Consider the following 25043-nt stretch of genomic DNA (forward strand, 5'->3'; position numbering starts at 1 on the left):
AGAGAGAAAGAGAGAGGGAGAGCGAGAATAGGAACACAAGCAGGAAAGGGAGAAGCAGCCTTCCCGTTGAGCAGGGAGCCGGAGGCGGGGCTGGATCCCAGGACTCTGGGATCATGACCTCAGCCAAAGGCAGGCACCTAACAACTAAGCCACCTAGGTAACCACCTTTAAGAATTTTTAAGACACCCACACTCAACCTTTTAAAAAAGGTTACAGTCTAAAGGCGCCTGGGGGCTCAGCGGTTAAGGGTCTGCCTTCCCCTGGGGTCATGATCCAGGGACCTTGGATCCAGCCCCATTTCGGGCTCCCTGCTCAGCGGAGAGCCTGCTTCTCCCACTCCCCCTGCTTGGGTTCCCTCTCTCGCTGTATCTCTCTCTGTCAAATAAATCAATAAAATCTTTAAAAAAAAATCAGAATCTAGGGGAATTCCTTATTCCCATCTTCCAAGTATCACTTCCTTCCTCCCAATACAATTTCCTGTCAAGACCGGCATTACTCTCACGCTCCCGGAGGGAACAGGTTCTCAGTCCTTGTGATTTGAACCAGTTCGTCCATCCTGCCTATCCCAGAAGGGTGGTCAGGTGCTCACGTGGAAGAAAGGGGTGAAAGGCTCTAACGCTGACCCTGCACGCCACTGCGACTCCAAAAACCCCCAGTTAGCGACCTCAAGTGTAAGGCTGACTAGTATTGGCCATGCGGGGCTGTTTCTACCATTATTACGCAGTCCTATTTCCGTGTGGGAAAAGCACCCAGAGAAAGGTACGTCTCCCCCGCCGGGGTACTTCAGCACCTAAAACTTCTGCGACGCTACACTCTGTGCCGGTGTCCATTCCGGCTGCAGTATGGAGGCCCGACTCGAATTTTTGGTTGGCAGATTCGCCACTTTGGGGGGTCAGAATTTAAAATGAAAATTCGAATTTGCCTATTTTGGAAGCCCTTTAAGTACAAGAAAACAGAATCAAGAGAGATTTGGGGTCCTTGAATATTTTTATCTTCTGGCTTCCACCTAGCGCGCCGAAAAGTTTCGTCGAAAGCGACGACGCGGACGCTCAGGTCGCCGTTCCTGGCGCGTAGTCGCTGCGGCCCTTAGCTCCCGCCCCCGCCGGGAGTCCGACGTGGAAGTTACTGGCTTCCAAGGGATTCGTTTGGGAGCCGGAGCCGAAGTCGGACCCGGAGCCGAAGCCGGACCCGGAGCCGAAGCCGGACCCGGAGGCCAAGGCGAGCAGAGGTGGAGGCGCCGAGCCCCGAATAGGAGTAGCTGCCGAGACCGGGGCCTGTCTCTGACCACCGACAAGAGCGGACAGGCGGTTCACGATGGGTGAGGAATCTGAGAAGGGCTCCCAAGAGCGGTGGAGGGGCTGCGGCTGAGGGCTGGGGTCAGGAGGAGGAAGGGGGCCAGCTTGGGAAGCCTAGAGTAGTCAGCTTTTCAGGGGCGGGTCGCTGAAGACTTAACTTACCTTGGCTCTTCACCTGTGGGGGTGGACCCTGCTTGGAACTTTCGCCCCTGCTCTCACTTTTATCCCCTTAATCCCAGAAGGATCAGGGGGTGGGGGCAGCGCGGGCCTGGAGAGCGCTTGTGCCTGGGAACCCGGCCCTGAGTCCTTTCCCCTGACCATGAATTTTTGCCTCACCTCCTCAGACCCAGCTTAACTTGGGGGACAGAGTTGGCCTTGAGAAGCTTGGCAGTTTGTCAGTCGCAGGTTTCTTGCGTTAAAGATGAGATCTGACCCCACAGTGGAGGCTGATTCTCTTGTCCTGGTCCCTGGGATTGCGTCAGTTTAAAAAATCCAAAGGGAATGTTGCTCCAATGTTTTCTAGTCAACTTGGCATTTGCTTGCTTATCTGTAGCTTTTCATGTAAATGACAGAGTAAGGTGGAGAAGGAAATAGGGACTGTATTGGTCATTACTGGTCAGTGAATGAAATTTTAATACCGGTATTTGGAGTGCTAATTGAGGGCACTGCATTGCTAGCTTCCTCCCCGCTGGAACCTAAATGAAGGTGCAGATTGTTAAACTGGTTTACAACTGTCCACATGATGCAAATTCTTTGGATTATTTTAATTCCTCTACCATTTTCCAGGGGATTTACTTCTTGTCCTGGAACATAAGTACTTTCCTGTCTTTTTCCATAACTCCCTTAAGTTTTTTTTTTTCCTTAAAGCTTCTATTTGTAAGTAATCTCTACACCCAAGGTGGGGCTCGAATTTACAACTGCGAGATGAGTTACATTCTCCACAGACTAAGTCAGCCAGGTACCCCAGGTTTTTTTCTTTTCTTTTTCTTTTTTTAAGGTGTAAAAGGTAGAAAGGATTTTGTCAAGTTATGTACCTTCTGTTACACTTTTCTAAGGTTCTCTGGCCCATGGTTCTTCATTTTTCTAGACTTGAGGCTCTTAATTGTGTCATTTCTTTGCCAGATAACCATGCATTGCATGTGACATCTTTTCAGTTGTTAACTGTTTTTGTTTTTTTTAATATTGTTCATGTAACTGTCCAATCTTCTCTGATAGCTTTTGGTGGGAAAGGGCCAAAGTGTTTTTTTTTCTGATAGTCATTTAAAAAAATGTATTTTAAAAAAGAGTGGGAGGCTTAACTAGCTGAGCCATTCAGGTGCCACCGAAGCGTTTAATCACCAATCAGTGGTGATTCTGATAATTACAACTCTTGCTCACAAATTTATGTTACACAATGCCTTATATATAGGAAACTTTCTGGAAATACTTAACTATACATTGATACATTTATTATTTTTTAAAATGAGTTTTCTCTCAAAACTAGGTTTTGTTATTTTGGGCTTCTGTGCCTCAATTTCTTTTGCAAGTTATATTGCTTAGAGAGAAATCTCAGTGATTGGAGGTAGTTTTGATGGTGGTGCAATACAGTGGAAACAATAGCTTTTCATATGTGAGAACCTTATTGTCTCACTGCCATTCTGATTTGTCCTTTAGTGTTTAGGGGTTGTGAGGAGATCATGCTAAGGTATTTATAGCCTCCTGATTAGAAAGTGAGCTCCAGGGGGCGCCTGGGTGGCTCAGGCAGTTAAGCACTTACCTTTGGCTCAGGTCATGATCTCAGGTTCCTGGGATCCAGCCCATCAGGCTCCCTACAGGGAGCCTGCTTCTCCCTCTTTCTCTGTTGTCCCCCTTGCTCTATTTTCTCCCTCTCCCTCTGCTGCTCCTCCTGCTTGTGCTCTCTCTCTTACCTCTCTGGAATAAGTAAATAAAATTTAAAACAATTTACATAAAAAAGTGAACTCCATGAGGACAATGGTTCTGTTTCTCTTATTCTGGAATATATTCTCTTGTGCCTTCCTGACACATTATTTAGGACTGGTGACAATCAGTAATTACTTGTTTGATCTTGATTAATATATATCATTGGTAGCAAACTTAGGCATCTAAGAATTGAGGAGAATATAACAGTATTATTTGATTTGGTATCACTTTCAAAGGGCAAGATTAAATGTTTATGGACTTAGTTCACAAAATGATACTGAATGCATTTTTTCTTTTATTACTTTTTCAGGTGGGTTTTTCTCAAGTATTTTTTCCAGTCTGTTTGGAACCCGGGAAATGAGGATTTTAATTTTGGGATTAGATGGAGCAGGAAAAACTACAATTTTATACAGATTACAGGTTGGAGAAGTCGTTACTACTATTCCTAGTAAGTGTTGGTATGATAAACTAATTGTAGGGGTTCTTGTTTTTCCATTTAATGTAATAATAAGTTAATTTTAATGTAGTAAGGTTTGTAAAGTTCTAGTATGGACATAATATTGGTAACATTATTTTTCATAAGTTTAGAGGCAATTTGTAAACCCATGTGCATGGCTGGGTTTTGTTCTTTAGAGCTGTTTTTAAAGTTGGCTGGAGTTAAGACACTTTCATTGAGAAATGAAATGAAGCCACTTTCATTGAGAGCCAGTATCTTTACTGATAAAATGAAGATAATACCCACTGACTTTACGAAGTACATAAAATACTTTGTAAACCTGTTTTTAAAGAATTATGTAGGTGTTAAGTGGTGTTATTGCATCTGATAGGCTTTTCCCCCGTACTTGCTATGATTTTAATTAAGATTTGTTTCTCTTATTTAATTCTGTTGATTGCTTATAAAGAACTTAGTGGAAGAGACAGACTCTTGATTAATCTGGTACCTTTTTAGGTATTACTGATATTTTTATATCAAGAGAAGCACCACCTCAACTTTTAAATCAGTTGTTGATACCTTAGAAGGATATTCTCAAACAGTCCTGTTTGACTACATGAGAATACTGTTGTTTATACTTTTTAAATTTGTTGGTGTGAATTTACTTAGACAAGATTAATATATTTAAACTAAGAGTTTGTAGAATTTGCTGAAGAGTGTTAAATTATGCCTCTAAAATCACTTGTCACTCAAGATATTTTTATATTTAGTATTTAAATTTCCAGATAAAAAAAGTCTAGGTTTCATAAAAGAAGAACTTTTTAACCCCCGTGGCATCGGTTATTTTCTTTGTGCCATCTTCAGTAAATTTTAGTTCCCGTGGTTCTTGCTTCTCAAAGTAACCCATCTCTGTTGTGGTTAAGTCTTGGCCCTTGCAGTGCACACAGTCCAGTGAATTGCATTTCAGTGAATACCCTTTACAGCATACTCTTGTCCTGTGCATATAAACAGTGTTTGTAACTGAGGTAAAGATGGTGATTACACTCCTACCTAATTCTAAGGGAGACATCATAAACTTGCTTTTTAGTTTTTCACTTAGGGGTAGTATAGCTATTTTTCAGTTGTGATAGGGAATGTTTACTGTATACTCATTAGAATCATTTACCAACATAGGCTTAAATTTAAAACAAAAGTTAATTGTCCAGTTATAGCTATAAGTCATTTTTCACTTTGATTTTTTAAGCTTCTAAAATCTTAGAAACCAGTTTTTTTTCAGAATTCTCTCCACCCTCCCTTAAATTCCTTTCAATGAAAACAGTATCCTGCCTTAGCCATGTGGTGTTAGAGCTCCCCCTAAAAAGGATGGGAGGGAAGAGAGATGGGACACCTCCCCATTGACTAGCCACAACCTTACTACAGATGAGCTCTTGAGGAAGTCTGCACAGGGTCTGTGAGATTGCCACACTTAGAGAAACCATTTTCCATAAAGTGGTATATAGCTGTTGCCGAATCCTTATCTACTGAAGTTTAGAATTTAGGCTTTCTTGGTTTTGTTCCCTGTTTACTTGCCGCCTATCAAAATTCCATTTTTTGTAATACATCTGTTGCTGTTCTTCAACCTCCTAAACACTTGTATGCCAGGGTTGTATTATACAGAGAGCTTAACAGTATGATTTCCATTGAGCTAAAAATTCTATGTTTGTAGAGGTGACTAGGGATTCTTATATAACCTGAAAGTGGTGCTCATATTGCTAATTGATGGTGTGTGTGTGTATAGCACAGCAACTGTTTTGTCTTTGTCTTAAGTGGACTAATTTAACCAATAATGTGATTCAGTAGTAATTCGTTAATTGCTAAAATTGGATTGGATACTTTGAAGGTAGAATGCATTAGTCTACATAGACTACTGATTTTAATTTCTTTTCTAGCTATTGGATTCAATGTTGAGACGGTAACATACAAGAACCTTAAATTCCAAGTTTGGGATTTAGGAGGACAGACAAGTATCAGGTATGTACAGAGACCAGATTACTTTGTAGTACTGAACATTTAGTAAGCCCTTTAAAGGTTAAGAGCAATAAGTCAGATATGTTTTCTTTTGTAATTTAAATGGGAACCACCTGGTTTAAAATGAGGTAAAACTACTTATTCTCTCAATTGAATTAAAATAAAAAAAAATTTAAGGAAGCCAGTTCTTCAGGTACCACCTTAATGAAAAGTTTTTTCATGAAAATCTCAAGATCTAATTACTTCAGTAGTTTTTTATCTGAAAAGGGTCTTCCATTTAGTTCTTGTCACTCTGTGAAACAGACTGTTTTGGATTTTATAAAAATAACTTTCAGTCCACCATTTAGGTCTAATGTGAACATAGATACCCTGTAGAACTTACGTCTCCATAGGTCTCCTGCCCTGCATTCTGTGCTTGGCATGGTCACTGTGAGGTTTGGTGACTCACTGTAGTACCTACCATCTTAAAACATAAGTAGGACATTCTCCACACATCCTCCTGCCTTTTAGCTGGTCTTATTTTTTTATTTTTATTTTCTTTAAAGATTTTATTTATTTATTTGACAGAGAGAGACACAGTGAGAGAGGGAACACAAGCAAGGGGAGTGTGAGAGGGAGAAGCAACTTCCCGCTGAGCAGGAATCCTAAAATGGGGCTGGATCCCAGGACCCTAGGATCCTGACCCAAGCTGAAGGCAGATGCTTAATGGCTGAGCCACCCTGGCGCCCCTTAACTGGTTTTAGTTTTTGAACCACTTTTGTGTCCCTCTCTAATTTTAGCCATTTCTGCTCATGAAGTCTTCAGTAGTCAATTTAATGTCTGCTGTATAAAATCACATTAAAAGTTTTTTTTAAGAACCCATTCCTTAAGGAGTTCCTAGTTAGAGATTTATTAGATGTAATAGTAAGGTCTATGTATAGCTTTATCTCAGTACAGTTAGTGATTTTGTAGATTGATTATAAAGTACTCTCTTAGCCTAAAGTCTGAACTCGTTTTGAAACTTCTTGATCCTGTGAATTATGTTTATCATTCCACTCCATCACATCTGAAGGATATGATACATACCATCAGAAACAATGAATTATGGCATTGATTCTAACACTGGGGGCTGGCAAGATTGGCATGTAAACCCCCTAATCCCCATCATTGCCAAGTCCTAGCATATAAATTAACATAACAGGTTCTTTTTCCTTCAAATAATAATATATTCTCCCTTTCTGAGTTTTCTTTAGGCCGTACTGGAGATGTTATTATTCAAACACAGATGCAGTCATTTATGTGGTAGACAGTTGTGACCGAGATCGAATTGGCATTTCCAAATCAGAGTTAGTTGCTATGTTGGAGGTAAGAAAACTTTATTCAAATGTGGGGACATCTTTTACATTTGCTTGCTATTTTTATTGTTACTACTTGCAGGAATAATTAAAAGCAGGAAATTTCCCCCCCTTGGTTTTAGTATCATTTTCTTTTATAAATTACTTCCTATTCCAGAAATTCTGTTGGGAAGAGAGATGGAGACAAAAAGACCAAAAAAAAAAAAAATAATAATAATAATGATAATAAAATTTAAAAAAAAAAATTCCAAAAAAATAAAAAAATAAAAAAAATTCCAAACAGGAATTTCTTTAAACTAGATTCTTTCTAGGAAGCTCAGAGGTAAAACTCTCTCTAAACTGAAGAAACTATTTTAAGTTACTCCTGTGAAGTACTTTTTCATAAAATCTGTTTCTAGTTGTATAACTTAGTTTATGGAAGCAGATAAGGGTATAAAGAAAGCCTATTTGTAAGAATTTCTGGGTTTCTGGCACACCTCTGGCCCTTCTTTATCTTTTCCAGCTTTCTCATTCTTTATTCTTTCCGGTGTTTACAGTCCTTCAGCCATACTGACCTTTCTGTTCTTTGGATACTCCAAGCTTGTACATTCGACACTTAACTTATGGCTTTTTGCACCTGCTCATCTTTCTGCTTGGAATGCTCTTCCTCCAGATCTTTGCATGGCTACCGTCTTGGCATGTTTTATCTCATGTTTCTGCCTCAGAGAGGAGCCTCAGTTATTTGCTAACACCTTATTCTGCCTTATTTTTTGTACAACTTATTGTTTCTTTCCAGTATTTTAAAATATATTTGTTCATATATGTCTCCCACCCTAAAATATAAGTTGAGTTTACCCGAATATTCTTAAGTGTACAACACTTAAGAACTCAAAACATTATAGTTACTGAAGTTCATAAGGTAATTTATTGGCTAGCTGAATTCAGAGGATGCATTAAATAATCAAAAGTTTAAAAAATCTCCAGTTGTTAAATAAGCTTTTCAAATGTGCTTATGGTTCATTTAAGTAATAATGAAATTGCCTTTGTTTGTGAAAATTAGATGAGTAAGTTCCCTTTGCCTGCCAGAACTATGATTCTGACTTAGCTAATCATTGAATGCTTAAATGTTTTCTAGGCCATTTGATTACCAGGGTAGAAGCATTCTCAGAATACTTCGGACTTGTGATTTCTTGACTAATGACTTCTTAATGCTTTCTGAGTTATAAATTGCAGACCTACTCGTTTTAAACTTTTGCTTATTTTTTTTTCACAGTGTAGCATCATACTTATCATAAGAGCTTCTTAGACCAAATTCAAGTGTAAGGAATTCTAAGGGGCTGTTGAACTGCTTTCAGTGTAATGGATTTTTAAGATAAAAGCTTACTTAGATATAATCTAAATGGTATGGATTTTTATCATAAAAAGTACTACATAAAAGAAATCTGTTATTAGCTTCAGTGTACAGTTTTCTTGAGTTGCACTGGATTATTTATGAAATTGGGATTTGACTTGTATAATTTTATGAGTAAGAACTAAAAATTATTCATTCTTTAGGAAGTAATTTTTAATTGATTCAGTCACTGAATATATAATATAAAGTACATGTAACTTATGAGTCAGGTCTGTTCTGTTACATTCAAACTTAGAAAACCAATTTAACTTATCTTATTTTTGTACACAAAGATACATTCTCCTGGAGTAAAGAATTGAATGTAAAAAATTGAAGTTGTTAACTCCAAGAATATGTAAGAGAATATGTTTAACATTTCTAGATAGGGAGGATCTTTCTAAATCAAAGGATTGGAAGGAATTACAAAAGAAAAGATAGATTTAATTATATTAATACAAACAAAAACCCTGCAAATACAAATTAGTGTAAAACAGGGAACCAGTACATAGTTTTACAATCAGTGATTAAGGATTAGTGTTCTTAATCATATCAAGACTCTTTGCAAATAAATAGAAAACTGAGCAAAAGGCATGAACTTAAAGTGCACAGGAGAAAACTATATTGCACATAACATTTGTATTTCTAATACTCTGATACTATTTAATGAGATGCTATGTTGGAAGAATATGTAATTTCTAATTCTTCCAAGGCTATCATATGCTGTTGGTGGAGCCTAAATTGTTATAACCTTTCTGGAAAGTAGTTTGTTAATATATATATAATAAGAACCCCAATAAAGTTTATACCTTATTCTACTTTTAGAGAATTTGTTAAGGAATTAGAGATTCAGATTTCTGTGTAATGACTGTGTCCCTTGGGTTTCTGTAATAGTCAAGTAAAAAGAACCTAGTAAGAGTCTAATACTGGAGAACAGTTACATAGTTGATGGTACATGCATTCATAGTATACATTTTTTTGAAAATTTTGATTGTTTGGAAAAATATCCATGATTTAATGTTTATTTTTTAGAGCAGGTATAGAACTGTATATAAATGTGATCTTAAATGTGTTAATGTGCATATTAATAAATTGTAAGTATCTGAATTATAAAGCAGGAGAAAATATCCAGAGTGTTAAGAATGATCATTTTGGGAGGTAGGATTATGGATGAAGCTTTTTTCTTTCATACTTCTTTATAATTTCAAATAATTTATAATGAACATTATAGATTCATAATTACAGAATAAACTTTTTTTTTTTTTAAAGGTTTTATTTATTTGACAGAGATCACAAGTAGGCAGAGAGGCAGGCAGAGAGAGAGGAAGGGAAGCAGGCTCCCCGCTGAGCAGAGAGCCCGATGTGGGGCTTGATCCCAGGACCCTGAGGTCATGACCTGAGCCGAAGGCAGAGGCTTTAACCCACTGAGCCACCCAGGCGTCCCACAGAATAAACTTTTAAAATAATGTAGTTGTTGACATTTCTTTCTAAAGTCAAGGAAGCAAATTGATTAGAGAAAATTAAGTACCTTCTATTTTATTTAGGAAGAAGAGCTGAGAAAAGCCATTTTAGTGGTGTTTGCAAATAAGCAGGACATGGAACAGGCCATGACTCCCTCAGAGATGGCAAATTCACTTGGGTTACCCGCACTGAAGGACCGAAAATGGCAAATATTCAAAACTTCAGCAACTAAAGGCACTGGCCTTGATGAGGCAATGGAATGGTAAAGTATATTTACAGAAGTCATCTGTGCATTTGTTTGTGTGTGTAGCTCTTTGTACATGTGTGCTTTCCCTTTAGTCTTAAGGATGAAATTCAGATTACTTTGCAGCTTATCATATTAAGTTCCTCCAGCCTTTTCTTCCGCTGGTCTTCATATACATCAGCTATTATTTCAGCCACACCTACCTGATTATAGGTAGATAAGCCAGCTTTCTTTTTTTTTAAACTTTTCCCTTCCTCACCACATCCCTCCAATTCCTTATCCTTTAGGACTTAGGTTAAGACTGTCTTCTTCTCAAGAGCTTTCCCTTACATATCTCCATGCTCACTGCCGTAACACACGCATAGTTGGATGTCCATGTCACAGATCAGTGTTACAGTAGTTACACTGTCCTGTAATTGATTTGTGCAATTTGAGACTAGTTTTCACCTCTTGAGTTATCCACATCTTGAGTTTTCACCTCTTGAGTTATCCACCCACATCCATGCTGCAAGTAGTTAACAGCCCGGAAAAAAAGAATTTGGTCCTTTTGATTATTCAGACCACAGATAAAAGTGAAAGCTAAAAGGCTTTCATGGAAATTGGGTCCATAATGCTATTCTTCAGTGTGACTGTCTTAGCTTTCATCATTTAAAGTGCTTTGAAATCCACTGTCAGCATAAAACTTACTATAAGTGATCATGCTCTATACCTGAAAGTTTGTAGTTAATGTTACTAAACTGTTTTGTCTTCACAGGTTAGTTGAAACATTAAAGAGCAGACAGTAGTTCAGTCACTTCTACCCTGTGAAATGAAGACTACATCCTTTATCCCTTTGGAAAGAAACAGTTAAGTGTGCTTCATGCTACTAAATGTTAAAACTGTGTGATTGTTGGCATATACTGAACTGAATGCAATATTTGTAATAAATATAAAAAATAAGTATTTGGTTGGAAGGGTAACTCACCCATGATTGAACCAACTGGATGTCTGTTCTGTGTAATGTAAAATCCTCCCTTGCTTTCTTGTGTTAAGTATACATTCTATTTGTATGGAATTCTTACTCAAATAGAGTCCTATTAAAGAATGTACTCTTACTGAGGAAAAACCCTCCTATTTTTGAATTAGTAGTTGCAGCTTGTTTGTATAAACACTAATAAATATTTTAACCCCGATTTTTTCCACTAAAATGAATTAAGTTCTTCCAAAGATTAGACTTAGTAGAGTAGGAATGTGGTTTGGGTAACAGAGTCTTCATTTGGTTAATGACCACTTTAAGCTGTTTTGTTTAAAAGCTTTTGGGTAAAGGCATGAAGCTGAAAAATTATCTTGGTGGTTAACCTCATTGATGTCTGTAATTGTCATTTTATAGTACTTGTATGGTTGCCAAAACAATTTTCATATATATAGGAACCCTGTGATAGAGGTAGGACAGGTTGTAATGTCTTTATTTTATGGACATGGACCCAAGGTTCTGATTAGTTGGCTTGCACAGGGTCACCAGCTAGTGAGGTCAGAACAGGGCTCAAAGTGAGATTTCGGTGTCAAGCTTATCCCATAAACTGTATCGTAAATTCCTGAAACTCAGTACTGGCAAGATAGACAAATTGCTTACATAAAATTATGCTAATTGAAGTAGACATGGTATATTCAAAATAATTTCTGTAAATTTGTCTATACTAGTAGAGGTAGTAAAAACAATCCTAAATGGTTATATTTGATGGAATCCACAACATATTAAAGGAAATTAAAAAAAATCTATTTTAAGAAGCATGTAAGAGGTATCTTTACTGTCTTTCATTTCTTTTATTTATCTGTAATTGGACATGTAAATTTGGTGAAAAGCCAAACATTACTGGTTGTACAGGGAGAAATTGAGCATTCTTGGCTTTAAAAAATAGACTTAGTGCTAGGATATCACAAACAGTTACGTTCAAAGGAACTTTTCAAATTATCCAGTCTACCACAGGATTGGCTATGGTGGTGATAGAATATGGTCCCTTGTATTTACTTAAACTGGGGGGAATCTTTAAGTTGGACAACCAGCATTTAAAAAACTTGATGCCCCTCATACTAGTGGTCCATTCCCTGTTCCTGCCACTTTCTTTCTGGAGGCCTCTAGCCTCTTTCCTTCATAGTTTGATCATTTAGATCAAATGAATATGGCTTTCTCTTTTCACCTGTGGGACTTCCATGTTTTTACCCATTCCCCAGCACCCATTCTTTTTTTGTGTGTGTGTTTTTTTTTTTAATATTTTATTTATTTATTTGACACAGAGAGAGAGAGAGATCACAAGTAGAGCAGCAGGCAGAGAGAGAGGAGGAAGCAGGCTCCCTGCAGAGCAGAGAGCCCGATGTGGGGCTTGATCCCAGGACCCTGAGACCATGACCTGAGCTGAAGGCAGTGGCTTAACCCACTGAGCCACCCAGGCACCCCCCCCCCCCAGCACCCATTCTTAATTTGGTTTCTGAAGTCTATTTTGAAGAACAGCTCCTAGGCCCAAGTGTTCTCAGTGCTGCTCCTACTATTACTGAGCATGTAATTAACATTGTTTCATAGTTTCCAAATCACTCCTGATGGATAGACTTTATATATATAATATATATGTAAATATATATATATATCTCCTTGGAATCCAGTGTGGTGCCTGGCACATTGTGGCACCTTAGAGTATATGCATGGTTGAAATAGTAGGTTATATGCCAGCTAGGAAAATACCTCTTCAGCTTCTACTGGGTTCTCCTCTGGTCAGTGGCTGGGTTTGTACCTAAGTAGCTAAGTGCATCCCCACCACCCGTCCACTTTAGGAATACTGTTGATAAGTATGGGAGAAGAGAGGCCCTGGCAGGCAGATGCTGGGCAGCAGATAGCTCTTGGCGTCTTGAACACTGAGCACACCTGAAGTAATAGCCAACACCACCACGTGAATGATCATTATCTCTGTTTTATCACAAAGACTAGAATGTGGTAAATAGAGCATATACTGATTTTAATGTGGTATAAATTATGAGGTCCTTGTCTAGCAGAAAATGACTATATAGGTAAATTATAGGAGTTTGAATGATACTTATAAAAATCTACTGAATATTATTTTGGAGAACCATGAAGATGGGAAAAGCACCAAACTTAAAATCTGAACGCATGAGTTCTAGGCACAAATGGCCATTCCTTCAGTTTGTCTGTCTGTTTTTCCATAAAACAAGAGACTTGGACAAATCACATCAAAGATTTCTTTTAGCTTTGATATTCTGTTTATAACCGTGGTTGGTACTTGTGCTGTGTTATGTGTTCACATTTGAAAAAGGAATGCTGGAATTTTGTTACTAGAATACTTGAGATGCACTTTAAGTTGTGGAAATGTAAGCTCCTTGAGGGTAGGGACCATACCTTATTTATTGTTAGTGTCCCTTGCATCTAGTATGGTGTACTTGGCATACAGTAGGCACTAAATAAATATTTACTAAATTGTTCTTAATATCCCTGAGATACTTGTTCTTTCTGCTTTTTGCCTTAGTGTTAACTCCTGATTTGTATTAAAAATTTTCATAAAACCAGTACAGGCACTTTAAATCACTTAGCATTAATTGCAGTCAGCCTTCTGTGATGCCCCATGTTTATGTCTTTGGCACATTATAAACCCCTTGGAAGTATGAGAACTCCTGTTTGAGACGAACTACATCAAAACACAGATGCTAAAGTTCAGGAATGTTTGAACATTTGATTTCTATGCCATATGCTATATTCTGACTCCATAATTAGAAATTATAAAAAGCATAGGCTTTCAATCTTGGGTGTGAATCCTGATTATGCCACCTGCAGCCTATGTTACCCTTAGGTAAATTATTTAACTTCAGTCTCAGTTTCTTCATCTGTAAAGTAAGAACCAATTTTAGGCAGCTCTTAGAAATACTGTGAAGACTAAATAAAATGTTAGCAAAATGCCTGGCACATAGGATGGATTCTTCTCTCCACCCACCCAGATCCCGCCCCGCCCCATCTATATATATCCAGCACTAAAATATTGCTTCCACATCAATTGTAGATTGAGACAAAGATACCACATAGGTGAACAAGGTAACACCAAATTGTTTTCCAAAGTGGTTTATAAGAGTTCCCTTTGCTTCACCAAGCTTGCCAGCACTTGGCATCATCAACCTTATCAACCTAAAGAGTTCAAAATGGAATTTCATTGATGTTAATTTGCATTTTTGTAATTATTGAGGTTGAATACAGGAGTGATTAAAAATATTTAATAAATAGACATAGCTGATATAGGGGGAGGACCCCTGCCAGTCCAGCTGTTAATTCTATAATTTTTGGTGTGAGGAGATCGGGAATCCAGGACTCAGGTAGCCAGGGTGGCACTTGTGTGTCTCAAGGCAGTGACTATTTACCAACTAGTACATAAGTACTTGAATGTTTAAGAACCAGTATAGCCACATCAGCTCAGTATTAATATTTAAGGGCCATTTATTTTTCTTCTCTGCAATGCCTGTTTCTCCTTCCTGACACTGTTTCTACTGGATTGCCTTTGGTAATTCATACTTAACTCATTATATAACCTGCGTACTACATTCATTATCCGTATATGCTACATACCATATTCCACTTGTGTCTGCACAAACAAAAATTTTTAATTTTCATGTAGAATTTATCACATGGTCACTATGGATAGCACTTCTTGTGACTTACTTTTGATATCTGACCAGGGAAAAACTCTGTTATGCTTTTGAAGAACATCATGGTTATTTTCAGCTTATCTTCCATATAAATTTTAGAACTGGTTTGTTAGGATAATATGAAGAATTCTTGCAATTATACACAGATATGCCTTTAACCAGTGGGATCCAACTTGGGAGGAACTAGTATCTTAAGATACTACATCTTCCTGACCATGATCATGGTTATTTCTCCATTTGCACAGATTTCTTTTAATGCCTTTTGATAAAGTTTTATAATTTTCCCCATAAAAATACTGCAAATCACTTTCATTCCTAACTTATATGTTCTGTTTTGCTGTTGTCTTAAAAAAAAGTGTCACATGTTTTTTAGACAGTGAAGGTAACAGTAATATTATGAAGATGTTTTAATTTAAAAATATATGAGCATGATTATATTAAACTGTGTAATATACAACCTGTGCCAGTTTAACTTAAATAATAAAACCTGCTGTGATTTCAGACCAGCAGATACGCTGAGAAGTTCATGCTTTGGGGTAGATTGAGATACTTTATCAGCAGAGGGAGCACATTACTCCACCATTGCTAAATCTTTCAGGCTGTGGCGCTTTTGTCTCTTGATCTTATAGCCTGGACGCAGGAACTCTATCTTTCTCTTCTTCGCTTCACTTTTATTTTTGTGTTTCTTCAGCTTTTTCTTGGCAGCAATATCAGGATTAGTTACGAACTTGAAAAAAAAAAAGGAAATTTTATATTACTTTTAAAGTAAATGTTAAACCAATAAAAATCAAATGCAGAAATGGGCCATTTTATTCACCTTTAAATATCACACATGTAACACATTCCCATTAAAGACAATCTGGAGCCCCAGCTGTAAAGTCCCCACTTCTCAAACATAGGCAGTTCTTCTTTCCTGCCTGGGTGAGTGTGACACACATGCATGCACATACCCCTGGTTAAAAATACTAAGTCTAAGGAACACCGTAGTTTCAAACAGCAAACATACCTCTAAAGCCTTCCTCTTTTTCCGGAGTGCCCTTTTCTCATTAGCCTGCTTCTGTACTGAGGCAAAAGCTAAGGAGAAGCTCTCAAGTCCAACCAGTTTTTTGAGTAATTCTATGATTTCCTGGGATAGATTCTTAAGCAGAGGATCTGATAACACACAGAGTAATAATCAGAAGTAGTCATGTAGGAAAGGGCACATTTGAACATCTATAAAATCAACAACATGCAAAATTTAAGCTCTTGCGGCATTATCACTTATTACTTGAACATTAAACACTGATCTAAATCCAGCCTTTATGTATCTGAGATGGGAGGATGGCAGTGCTGGGCATGACAATTCCAGCCACCACTCCTCTGGGATGCACCAAGAGATCACAGACCATGAAGCCCAGTTTCCAGCGGAATCCTGGCTTGGAAGACACTAATTTGAGAACCCAAGAGAAACAATTTGGGTTACTTTGTTGGCCTCCTCAACTCTGTGCGGACAGGGGAAAGGTAAGTGTGTGTCTCTAGGCTCTCTCTAATTCATGGGTCATAGATGTTTAGCTCTGGCCATAACCTTTTCTCCAGGGGGGATCAAAGACAGAAGCTGACAAAAATCTTTGCTTTCCCACCATTCCCTGCCTTCTGTCTCCCAAATGCAAATGACCCACTGGTTTTTATATTCAATTTCAGGAGCTGTTCTAGATTACAGCTTTTTTTTTTTTTTTTTTTTTAAGATTTTATTTATTTATTTGACAGAAAGAGATCACAAGTAGGCAGAGATGCAGTCAGAGAGAGAGAGGAGGAAGCAGGCTCCCTGCAGAGCAGAGAGCCCAATTCGGGCCTGGATCCCCAGACCCTGAGATCATGACCTGAGCTGAAGGCAGAGGCCTAACCCACTGAGCCACCCAGGTGCCCTAGATTACAGATTTCTTGAAGATGGGGAGTAGGGTCCTTTCTACCATTGAACCTCCAGTGCCTGGCAAATATTAGGGACGCAATAAAATGCTGGGTGCGGAGAACCAAAGCAGACCTGGCCTTGACCATTGCTTTCTCCTCTTGAGAGGAAACAAGTTTTCTCTAGGTTGTAAGACTAAAATAGCTCCTGCTTTGACATTCACTTTGTTTTGTTTTAAAACTTACTATCTACTTTATCTCTGGTCTCTTTTTCTATATCTAGAAAGACCATTTAGGATCCGTGAGGGAAATGCATCAAATGCCCAGGCAAGAAAAATGAAAAATCGGAAAAGTAAAAATAGTTCACACTTTTGGGGCACCTGAGTGGCTCAGTGGGTTAAGCTGCTGCCTCAAGTGTGTCTGCCTTTAGCTCAGGTCATGATCTCAGGGTCCTGGAATCAAGCCCCACACTGGGCTCCCTGCTCAGCAGGGAGTCTGCTTCTCCCTCTGCCCCTCCTCCCTGCTTGTGCTCTCTCAAAATCTTTAAAATTTAAAAAAAAATTTTTTTTTTTTAATTTATTTGACAGACAGAGATCACAAGTAGGCAGAGAGGCAGGCAGAGAGAGAGAGAGAGAGGAGGAAGCAGGCTCCCTGCCAAGCAGAGAGCCCGATGCGGGGCTCGATCCCAGGACCCTGGGATCATGACCTGAGCCGAAGGCAGAGGCTCAACCCACTGAGCCACCCAGGTGCCCTCAAAATCTTTAAAAAAAAATATTTCAACTTTAGCTTTATAATTCACAATAAGAGAATATACAGTTTATTACTCATTATTGTCCATAGCAGCATGAGGTTTAGAAGCACCTCAAGTTATAGATTTCTTTGAATATTTAACCTATGCTTAGGTGTAAAACCTCTTTTAGGAGAGAGACATTCACAACACAAGAAAGCACACAGAAAGCAGTCAAATATGCCTTATTTGCTTGCTACTAATTGTTTTGATTCCTAGCAAGTTTTCTTAAACTCTGGCAAAGAGGGAGGAAGAAGGAAGCATTCAGGAAAGAAGTGAAGACTGCTGAGGTGCAAGTATTCAAAGACAGGCTGCAGTTACCCTGGTCCGAGTATGTGCTGTTCAGTTCTCGGAACAGAGGAGCTATGATCACTGGGAGATATGGCTTCACCTTGTCTACTCCAAGATCCATTGCTACAGCTCCGAGAAACTTAAAGATGCACGTTCTCTGAAAGTAGAGATCATTCGTTGTTTATTTGAAGTGTTTGTCTTACTGTAGCCATACAAACAGTTAACTTAGAAAACAAGGTCTCTTTTCGGGCAGATATTGATGCAGTTTTGGGTTAAAAAGTTCCTAGAGACTTGGGAGAACTACTAATGCCACTAAAATGCTTTTTTATTTTTTTTTTTATTTTTTTTTATTTTTTTTTTTCCATTTTATTTTTTCAGCGTAACAGTATTCATTCTTTTTGCACAACACCCAGTGCTCCATGCAAAACGTGCCCTCCCCATTACCCACCACCTGTTCCCCCAACCTCCCACCCCTGACCCTTCAAAACCCTCAGGTTGTTTTTCAGAGTCCATAGTCTCTTATGGTTCGCCTCCCCTCCCCAATGTCCATAGCCCGCTCCCCCTCTCCCAATCCCACCTCCCCCCAGCAACCCCCAGTTTGTTTTGTGAGATTAAGAGTCATTTATGGTTTGTCTCCCTCCCAATCCCATCTCGTTTCATTTATTCTTCTCCTATCCCCCTACCCCCCCTTTTTTAAATGTATTTTTAAAAAATGACTACTTTCAGTTATTCTATACATTCATCGCACCTTTAAGGGGTTTCTAGGTGAATAGGCAGCCTCCAGTTTTGCGATCCGGGACAACTTCTGGATCAACCACAGCAGTGTGGCTGGCTTGCTGTGTTCCTCCTTTGCCTCCTCCTCCTCTTCTTTGTCAGAGTCCATCTTCTCATCTGCACAGGACTTGTATTGTTTTACTTCCCCTGTGGCCACACCTTCTCCTAAAGTTTCTTGTTCTTCCATGTCTTCTTTTATCTCACCTTGCTTATCTTCAGATTCAGGTTCCAGTAAATATAAGACTTTGGCTACAAATAACAAATTCTTAACAACCTTAAAAAAAGGGGGGGAGGAGATAAAGGGAGGAATTGGGACTTTGATTTTGAAATAAATGCAGCTTAGTACAAGATAGGTATTCTATAATAAGGAAAAAAATGTAAGTGGGTAATTTACTATTAAACTGATGATTGTTCCCGATTTTGATAATCTTCAGGTCTACCTTATGGTGTATCCAAACTCATTTTCATGTAACTCATCTACTTGGCCTAGTTCTACCCTTCAAGGTCACAAAGAATACTAAGGAAACGATTTCATTCCAGACTATCCATTTACATTTTTAAGAGCGCTTTCATCCCTCCTCCATTAAATCTCTTCATAGATATAAGAGTTTCCATTTATTGAGCAATGACTTTATACACAGCATTCTAATTCAACTCCAAAATACCACTATTAGGTACTATTATCAGGAGAGAAAACCACAGCTCAGAATTATTAAATGACTCCCCCAAAGACAAATTGGTCAGCCAGGATTTAAAGGTCTTTAGAATTCAAGCCTACGTTCTTAGGCACTGAGCTCTTTCTCCTCAAATCCCATCTGATGGAGTTAAACAGCCCAGGGACCTAAATTTTAGACTTATAATAATGGACCCATATATTGAGTCCCTAACTGGACTCCATGAAAGATATTTCATACTATGTGAAGGAGGAAACCAAGTTGGGTTTCGGTTCCTTTATCTTCCTGGATGCTCTAGTAGAGGTGCTGTGTGTCAAAAGTTTCCCCTAAATGAAGGACTCAGAACCCCACACACTGTCCAAGGCTAGCCTGGTCATCAAGAATTCATACCAAGATTATTACTTCCTTTTTCTGGAACATTGGCCTTCCTGAAGACAGTCCCAGTTTTGGAGGCCTTTTCCCCTTGTGGCAGACATTTCACCCTAAGATTATGGTGAACTAAATTCTATAATTTCTTTCATCCTGGGTCAGTACTAGTAAATCCCTTCCTGTCCCAAGTTTCTATGGTTGTATCTGTTAAGATGGATATTGTAGGGGCGCCTGGGTGGCTTAGTGGGTTGAAGCCTCTGCCTTCCGCTCGGGTCGTGATCCCGGGATCCTGGGATCGAGCTCCACATCAGGCTCTCTCTGCTTGGTGGGGAGCCTGCTTCTCTGCCTTCTTGTGATCTCTGTCTATTAAATAAATAAATAAAATCTTAAAAAAAAAAAAAGAGATGGGTATTGTATGGGACGCCTGGGTGGCTCAGTTGGTTAAGCAACTGCCTTCAGCTTAGGTCATGATCCTGGAATCCTGGGATCAAGTCCCACAGCAGGTTCCTGTTCAGCAAGGAGTCTGTTTGTCCCTCTGCTCCTCCCCCTTCTCATGCTTGCTCTCTCATTCAAATATAAATAGATAAAATCTTAAAAAAAAAAAAAGACTGGTATTATATGAGATCCCACTTGCTACTACCCTGGCAGGATTTCTTCGGTCTCACTTTGCTATCCACCAAACAGCTTTCCATTCTTTCTCTGGCCCTGCCATATAATGAAGCATGCTATATTTTCATGAAAAAGTGATGGAAGTATCAGGGTTTATGGGCATGCTACTTGAGATCGCTCTTTGGATACAGCGTTCAGTTTCCATTGTCCGGTCACTTAATCTACATTGCGGCTCCATCTTGTCCATAACGACAAGAGTCATGATCAAATGCCTGCTCATAACCAGATACCACATCTACGTCATCTCATCATCTACCAACCCAATGGCTTTATCAAAGGAGATTAAAAATAAAGGGAACAAATCTTTAGAAAAAAAATAAAGGTAACAGCAGATCCTATTCAAAAGTAATTTACATCTGCTGCATATTTATAAATGCTTCCCTATTTACATTTTACTTATAGTGACATTTTATCATATGAAAACCCCTAAAAGTTTTTAGTGACTTATCTGCCTTCTGTTAGGGACAGACAATTCTCAGACCACACTGTATCATGACCATTATTACTTTCTTTTCAGCTTCCAGGGTTAAGGGAAGGAAATACAGTTTATTACAGGAACAATCAATCAACTCAGTCAACCAACTAATGCTCTTCAGAGCTTTGGTCACAATGTGGAATAGTTCTTAATAAATCTTTTTTTTTTTTTTTTTAAAGATTTTATTTATTCATTTGACAGACAGAGATCTCAAGTAGGCAGAAAGGCAGGCAGAGAGGGAGAGAGAGAGAGGAGGAGGCAGGCTCCCCGCCGAGCAGAGAGCCCAATGCGGGGCTCGATCCCAGAACCCTGGGATCATGACCTGAGCGGAAGGCAGAGGCTTTAACCCACTGAGCCACCCAGGCGCCCTGTGGAATAGTTCTTAAAACTGAACACGTAAAGATGAATAGCTTCCCACTGTATCACCTTTATTGGGAATTTTAAATGAAGCCAAGAATACCCCTAACATGGATCCCAGAACTGATTAGATGATTATAACTGAACATGTATTTCAGTGTATGTCTTTATTTCATTTAATTCCCCAAGCATTAAAATAGGAAAACAAGGGGCGCCTGGGTAGCTCAGTGGATTAAGCCGCTGCCTTTGGCTCAGGTCATGATCTCGGGGTCCTGGGATCGAGCCTCGCATCGGGCTCTCTGCTCCGCAGGGAGCCTGCTTCCTCCTCTGTCTCTGCCTGCCTCTCTGCCTACTTGTGATCTCTCTCTCTGTCAAATAAATAAATAAAATCTTTAAAAAAAAAAAAATAAAAAAAATAAAGCCTCTGCCTTCAGCTCGGGTCATGATCCCAGGGTCCTGGGATCAAGGCCTGCCATCGGGCTTTTTGGTCCGTGGGTAGCCTGCTTCTTCCTCTCTCTCTACCTACTTGTGATCTCTGTCTGTCAAATGGATAAATAAAGTCTTTAAAAAAAAAAAAGGAAAACAAACACAAATACGAAATATAAGCCTATTCCTAGACTTTGTAGATTAGATCCCTTATATTAAACCAGAATGATGAGAACACTTACCTGCTCTCCTAGAGACTGATCTAAGAATTTGGAATGCAACTGATGGCAAGAGGCTAGGGAGATACTTTTCATCTGTGAAAAGAAAATGGATATTGGCAGACACAATGCGGGAGACTTTTCATTGTTTTTAAAAACTCCAAGTAACTACCCACAATAAGGCAACTGAGATGCTTGATTTTGCTCTGAATGACTTGTACCAGTCTGGAGAGGGAAGGTCTATGATCAGAAATTGTGTTACTGTCTCCTTCTACCTGCCCCAAGGACTTCAGCTCAAAAAAATGGGATACTTTCAAGCTCTGGGGTGATACAATCCCTCAGATTATTAGTAGAAAACTTGACAACATTCCAGTACTTTTTCCCTTCTTTCCTTCCCTTCCATCTTCTACTTGTTTAGTATTTATGGAGTTCTCACCATGAGTCATGCATCGTTTTAAGCCCTAGGAAATCAGAGATGGATACAACATGGTTTCTAACTAATATTTTCATGAACATCATCTCATTTAGGACACAGGATCGATTAAGCAGAAGTCTGAGTAGAAAGATAGTCTATAAATGATTTTAGAAAACCTTGGCCTTGAACTCTCTAGTTCCCACACCTCCTATAGAATAACATGTGTGACAAGTCAGCTGTTAAAAAGAGTTTCTCCCAAGGACCAACCCCAAGACAGTTACATGAAGCAGAATGAACATCTCATGTAGATCACAAAGAAAGAAAAAGGTTTTAGGGAAACTTTACCTTTTGTTCAAGGTCATTTGTTAAGAACCTTATTGCTACAGGTACCGAGAGTTTCTTTTTAGTTTTTTTGGCCTTATGTCTTCTAATAAGTTCCTCTGGTTGGCAAGAGGCAAAGAGTAATCCAAAAATCTGGGCTGCAGTGAGCCACACCCAGCTGTGTGGATGTCTCAGGTGACAGTGCACATAACCTAAGGGAACCAAAATGTATTTTCAGATGTTTCAACTTTCCTGACTCTTTGGTGGTAAATGTGATTAGTGTAGGCAATCATTATCTATTATGTACTTGGATTTAGGAACCAAAGATGGACAAAATAGTCACTGCTTCCCAGAAGCTCTCAAGAAGCTAGGGGTAAGTAAGGTGGTGAAACACTGGAAACAGGGGTGCCTGGGTGGTTCAGTGGGTTAAACCCTCTGCCTTCAGCTCAGGTCATGATCCCAGAGTCCTGGGATCGAGCCCCGCATCAGGCTCTCTGCTCAGCAGGGAGCCTGCTTCCTCCTCTCTCTCTGCCTGCCTCTCTGCCTACCTGTGATCTCTATCTGTCAAATGAATAAATAAAATCTTAAAAAAAAAAAAAAAAAGAAACACTGGAAACAACTAGAAAACCAACTCCTAACATGGTGAATGACAAAAGAGGTACGAGTAAACCCAGAAACAGACCTGTTCCATTAGAATTAGTTTCAGGTTCAAAGGAGATAAGGTGACTGTAACATTTACAATTTCTAAATTAAGTAACATAAATAATGCATATAGGCACACATTTGTTTCTAATAATTCTTGAAATCAGTGGAAAGTTATCATTGATTTCTTGAGGCTTTATGTGTGCCAGGCACAGGACTAAGTGTGTTAGATAAATTATCCTGTGTAGGCCTCACAACAGTTATGTGACATCAGAATTGTCGGTTGCATTTTAAAGATGAGGAAAGCTTTCAGATGGGCTAGCTGATGTGCCAATTCTAACAGGCAAAACCAGGCCTGGGCCCCAGCTTGATTTGGCCCTAAAGCTTACACTCCTGAGAGACATGCCCAATCTGAAAAGCCTTGTGGGTTTTAGGGAACAGGATTAAAATTCTGGATGAACCATGTCCTATCTGAGTTTTAGTCTATGCTGCTTTATTTCATTAACAGGGTTTTACTTTTGTTCTCTGTGTATTCTATTTTGTAACAATCTGGCCATGCCTCAGTGAAGTCATACCAGAGTGGGCCATATACTGTATGGGCCATACAGTAACTCTGCAACTGTACTTAAAGCTTTCATTCCAATGTCGATTTCCTACAGACTAATCAAAATTGAGTATGTTAAACAAAAAAATTCTAGAATCTTATTTTTCATTTAGAGAGTGATATATAATAAATGTCCCAGAGAAGTTAAATGGTTTACTAAATCATGGCACATTTGCATGGTGGATTATTTATAGTTATTTTAAAAAACCAGCTACTAAGTGTGTTGTGGTATCATAATATTCTTATTTAGGTACAAACAAGATAATGAAATGTATTACTTGTGAAGTCATAAATATGTATTACTTTTCTTAGAAACGTTTTCACTGTAATCAATTTGAAAGGGCCTTTTACATCTTTTTCTCATGGACCTTTTCCCTGACATTATATACTTTCTAAGTGTTCATATTCTAATTTCCCAAATCCATTTTCAGTAATTCTATTATAACTAATGTGTTTGTTTTTAAATTTAAATAAAAAGGAAACACTTACTCCAGATTTTATTCAGCGTCTCAGAGGGCTTGGTAAACTGAATAATATTACATTCCTTGATGAGTTTACTAATCAATGTAAGAAAACTAAACAGAAGGCGATCTGCCGCTTTTTCTTCAGTCTCTTCCATGATCTAAAAACAGGATGAATGTAAATCAAGTAAGATAATTTCAAAGTTTCTGATGGATGTTTTTACTCCAGCATGTAAATCTGTACCAGGGTTTCTCAACGTCAACTGGCATTTTGGGTCAGATTAATTCTCGGTTATGGGAGCTGCCCTGTGCTCTGTGGAATAACTGCAGCATTCCTGGCCTCTGCCCACTAGATGCTAGCAGCAGCCTCCACCCTCCAGTTGTGACAAACAAAAAAATTTCTCTATATGTTGCTAAGTGTAGAGTGGTTGGTGGTGGGCTGGTGAAATCAACCATGCAGGAGAAATTTCACTCTTCATACACTATGGAAGATAACTTACTTTAAACCTCATTTAAAAAAAAAGAAGATTCAACTGCACAATTCTTTTTTTCCCCCCAACTACACTACATTCTTGCTTTCATTAATAACATTTTTTGAACACAAATAATATTTAATCTTTTAGCCAAGCCACTTTAAGTAAAACTACAAGAATTAGCACAAGTTTTATTCTTCAGCAAATTACTTACATCTTTTAAGTTTTCAGGATCAATTTCCTTTTCGATCACAGGAAGAATAGTTCCAAGTCTTCTCTCAAAAGAGACTCCTTCACTTTCCACAAACAGGCCACAGATGAGGGCAGCCAGTTGTCTATTTAACCTCTACCAAAAATAAACCACCAGAAGATGTTAACACAACTTGCGAGGCCATTTCCAAAATCATAAAATGAAGGTGGGCATGACTTTATCCTCAATATCTCTTTATGATGCCAGAAGTCAACA

General features: G+C 38.7%; 2 protein-coding genes across 3 annotated transcripts in view; one reads left to right on the forward strand and one right to left on the reverse strand.

Annotated features, from left to right (window-relative positions):
• Window positions 1-1072: 1072 nt before the first annotated feature.
• Window positions 1073-11449, forward strand: ARL1 (ADP ribosylation factor like GTPase 1). Its single transcript, XM_046011150.1, has 6 exons — window positions 1073-1318; window positions 3526-3663; window positions 5577-5658; window positions 6888-6999; window positions 9900-10078; window positions 10815-11449. The coding sequence occupies exons 1-6, from the start codon at window positions 1315-1317 to the stop codon at window positions 10843-10845; spliced, it is 546 nt and encodes a 181-aa protein (XP_045867106.1). The 5' UTR covers window positions 1073-1314; the 3' UTR covers window positions 10846-11449.
• A 3680-nt stretch (window positions 11450-15129) lies between these two features.
• Window positions 15130-25043, reverse strand: part of UTP20 (UTP20 small subunit processome component) — a 97260-nt gene continuing 87346 nt past the window's right edge. For both annotated transcript variants that reach the window (XM_046011149.1, XM_046011148.1), the window contains exons 55-62: window positions 24792-24923; window positions 24133-24265; window positions 22422-22609; window positions 21686-21757; window positions 18448-18747; window positions 17730-17856; window positions 15744-15889; window positions 15130-15464 (exon numbers count right to left, since the gene is read on the reverse strand). In XM_046011149.1, coding sequence (XP_045867105.1) covers window positions 15309-15464; window positions 15744-15889; window positions 17730-17856; window positions 18448-18747; window positions 21686-21757; window positions 22422-22609; window positions 24133-24265; window positions 24792-24923 — 1254 coding nt within the window. In that variant the 3' untranslated portion in view covers window positions 15130-15308. The remainder of the gene's footprint in view (window positions 15465-15743; window positions 15890-17729; window positions 17857-18447; window positions 18748-21685; window positions 21758-22421; window positions 22610-24132; window positions 24266-24791; window positions 24924-25043) is intronic.

This window comes from Meles meles, chromosome 7 (genome assembly GCF_922984935.1).
Source record: "Meles meles chromosome 7, mMelMel3.1 paternal haplotype, whole genome shotgun sequence".
NCBI lineage: Eukaryota > Metazoa > Chordata > Mammalia > Carnivora > Mustelidae > Meles > Meles meles.

Excerpts from the sequence above, each read along its gene's own strand:
- ARL1 (XM_046011150.1), top strand. Across the intron at positions 3,664-5,576 it reads AGTCGTTACTACTATTCCTA|CTATTGGATTCAATGTTGAG; the intron begins GTAAGTGTTGGT and ends TTTCTTTTCTAG. Across the intron at positions 7,000-9,899 it reads AGTTAGTTGCTATGTTGGAG|GAAGAAGAGCTGAGAAAAGC; the intron begins GTAAGAAAACTT and ends TATTTTATTTAG.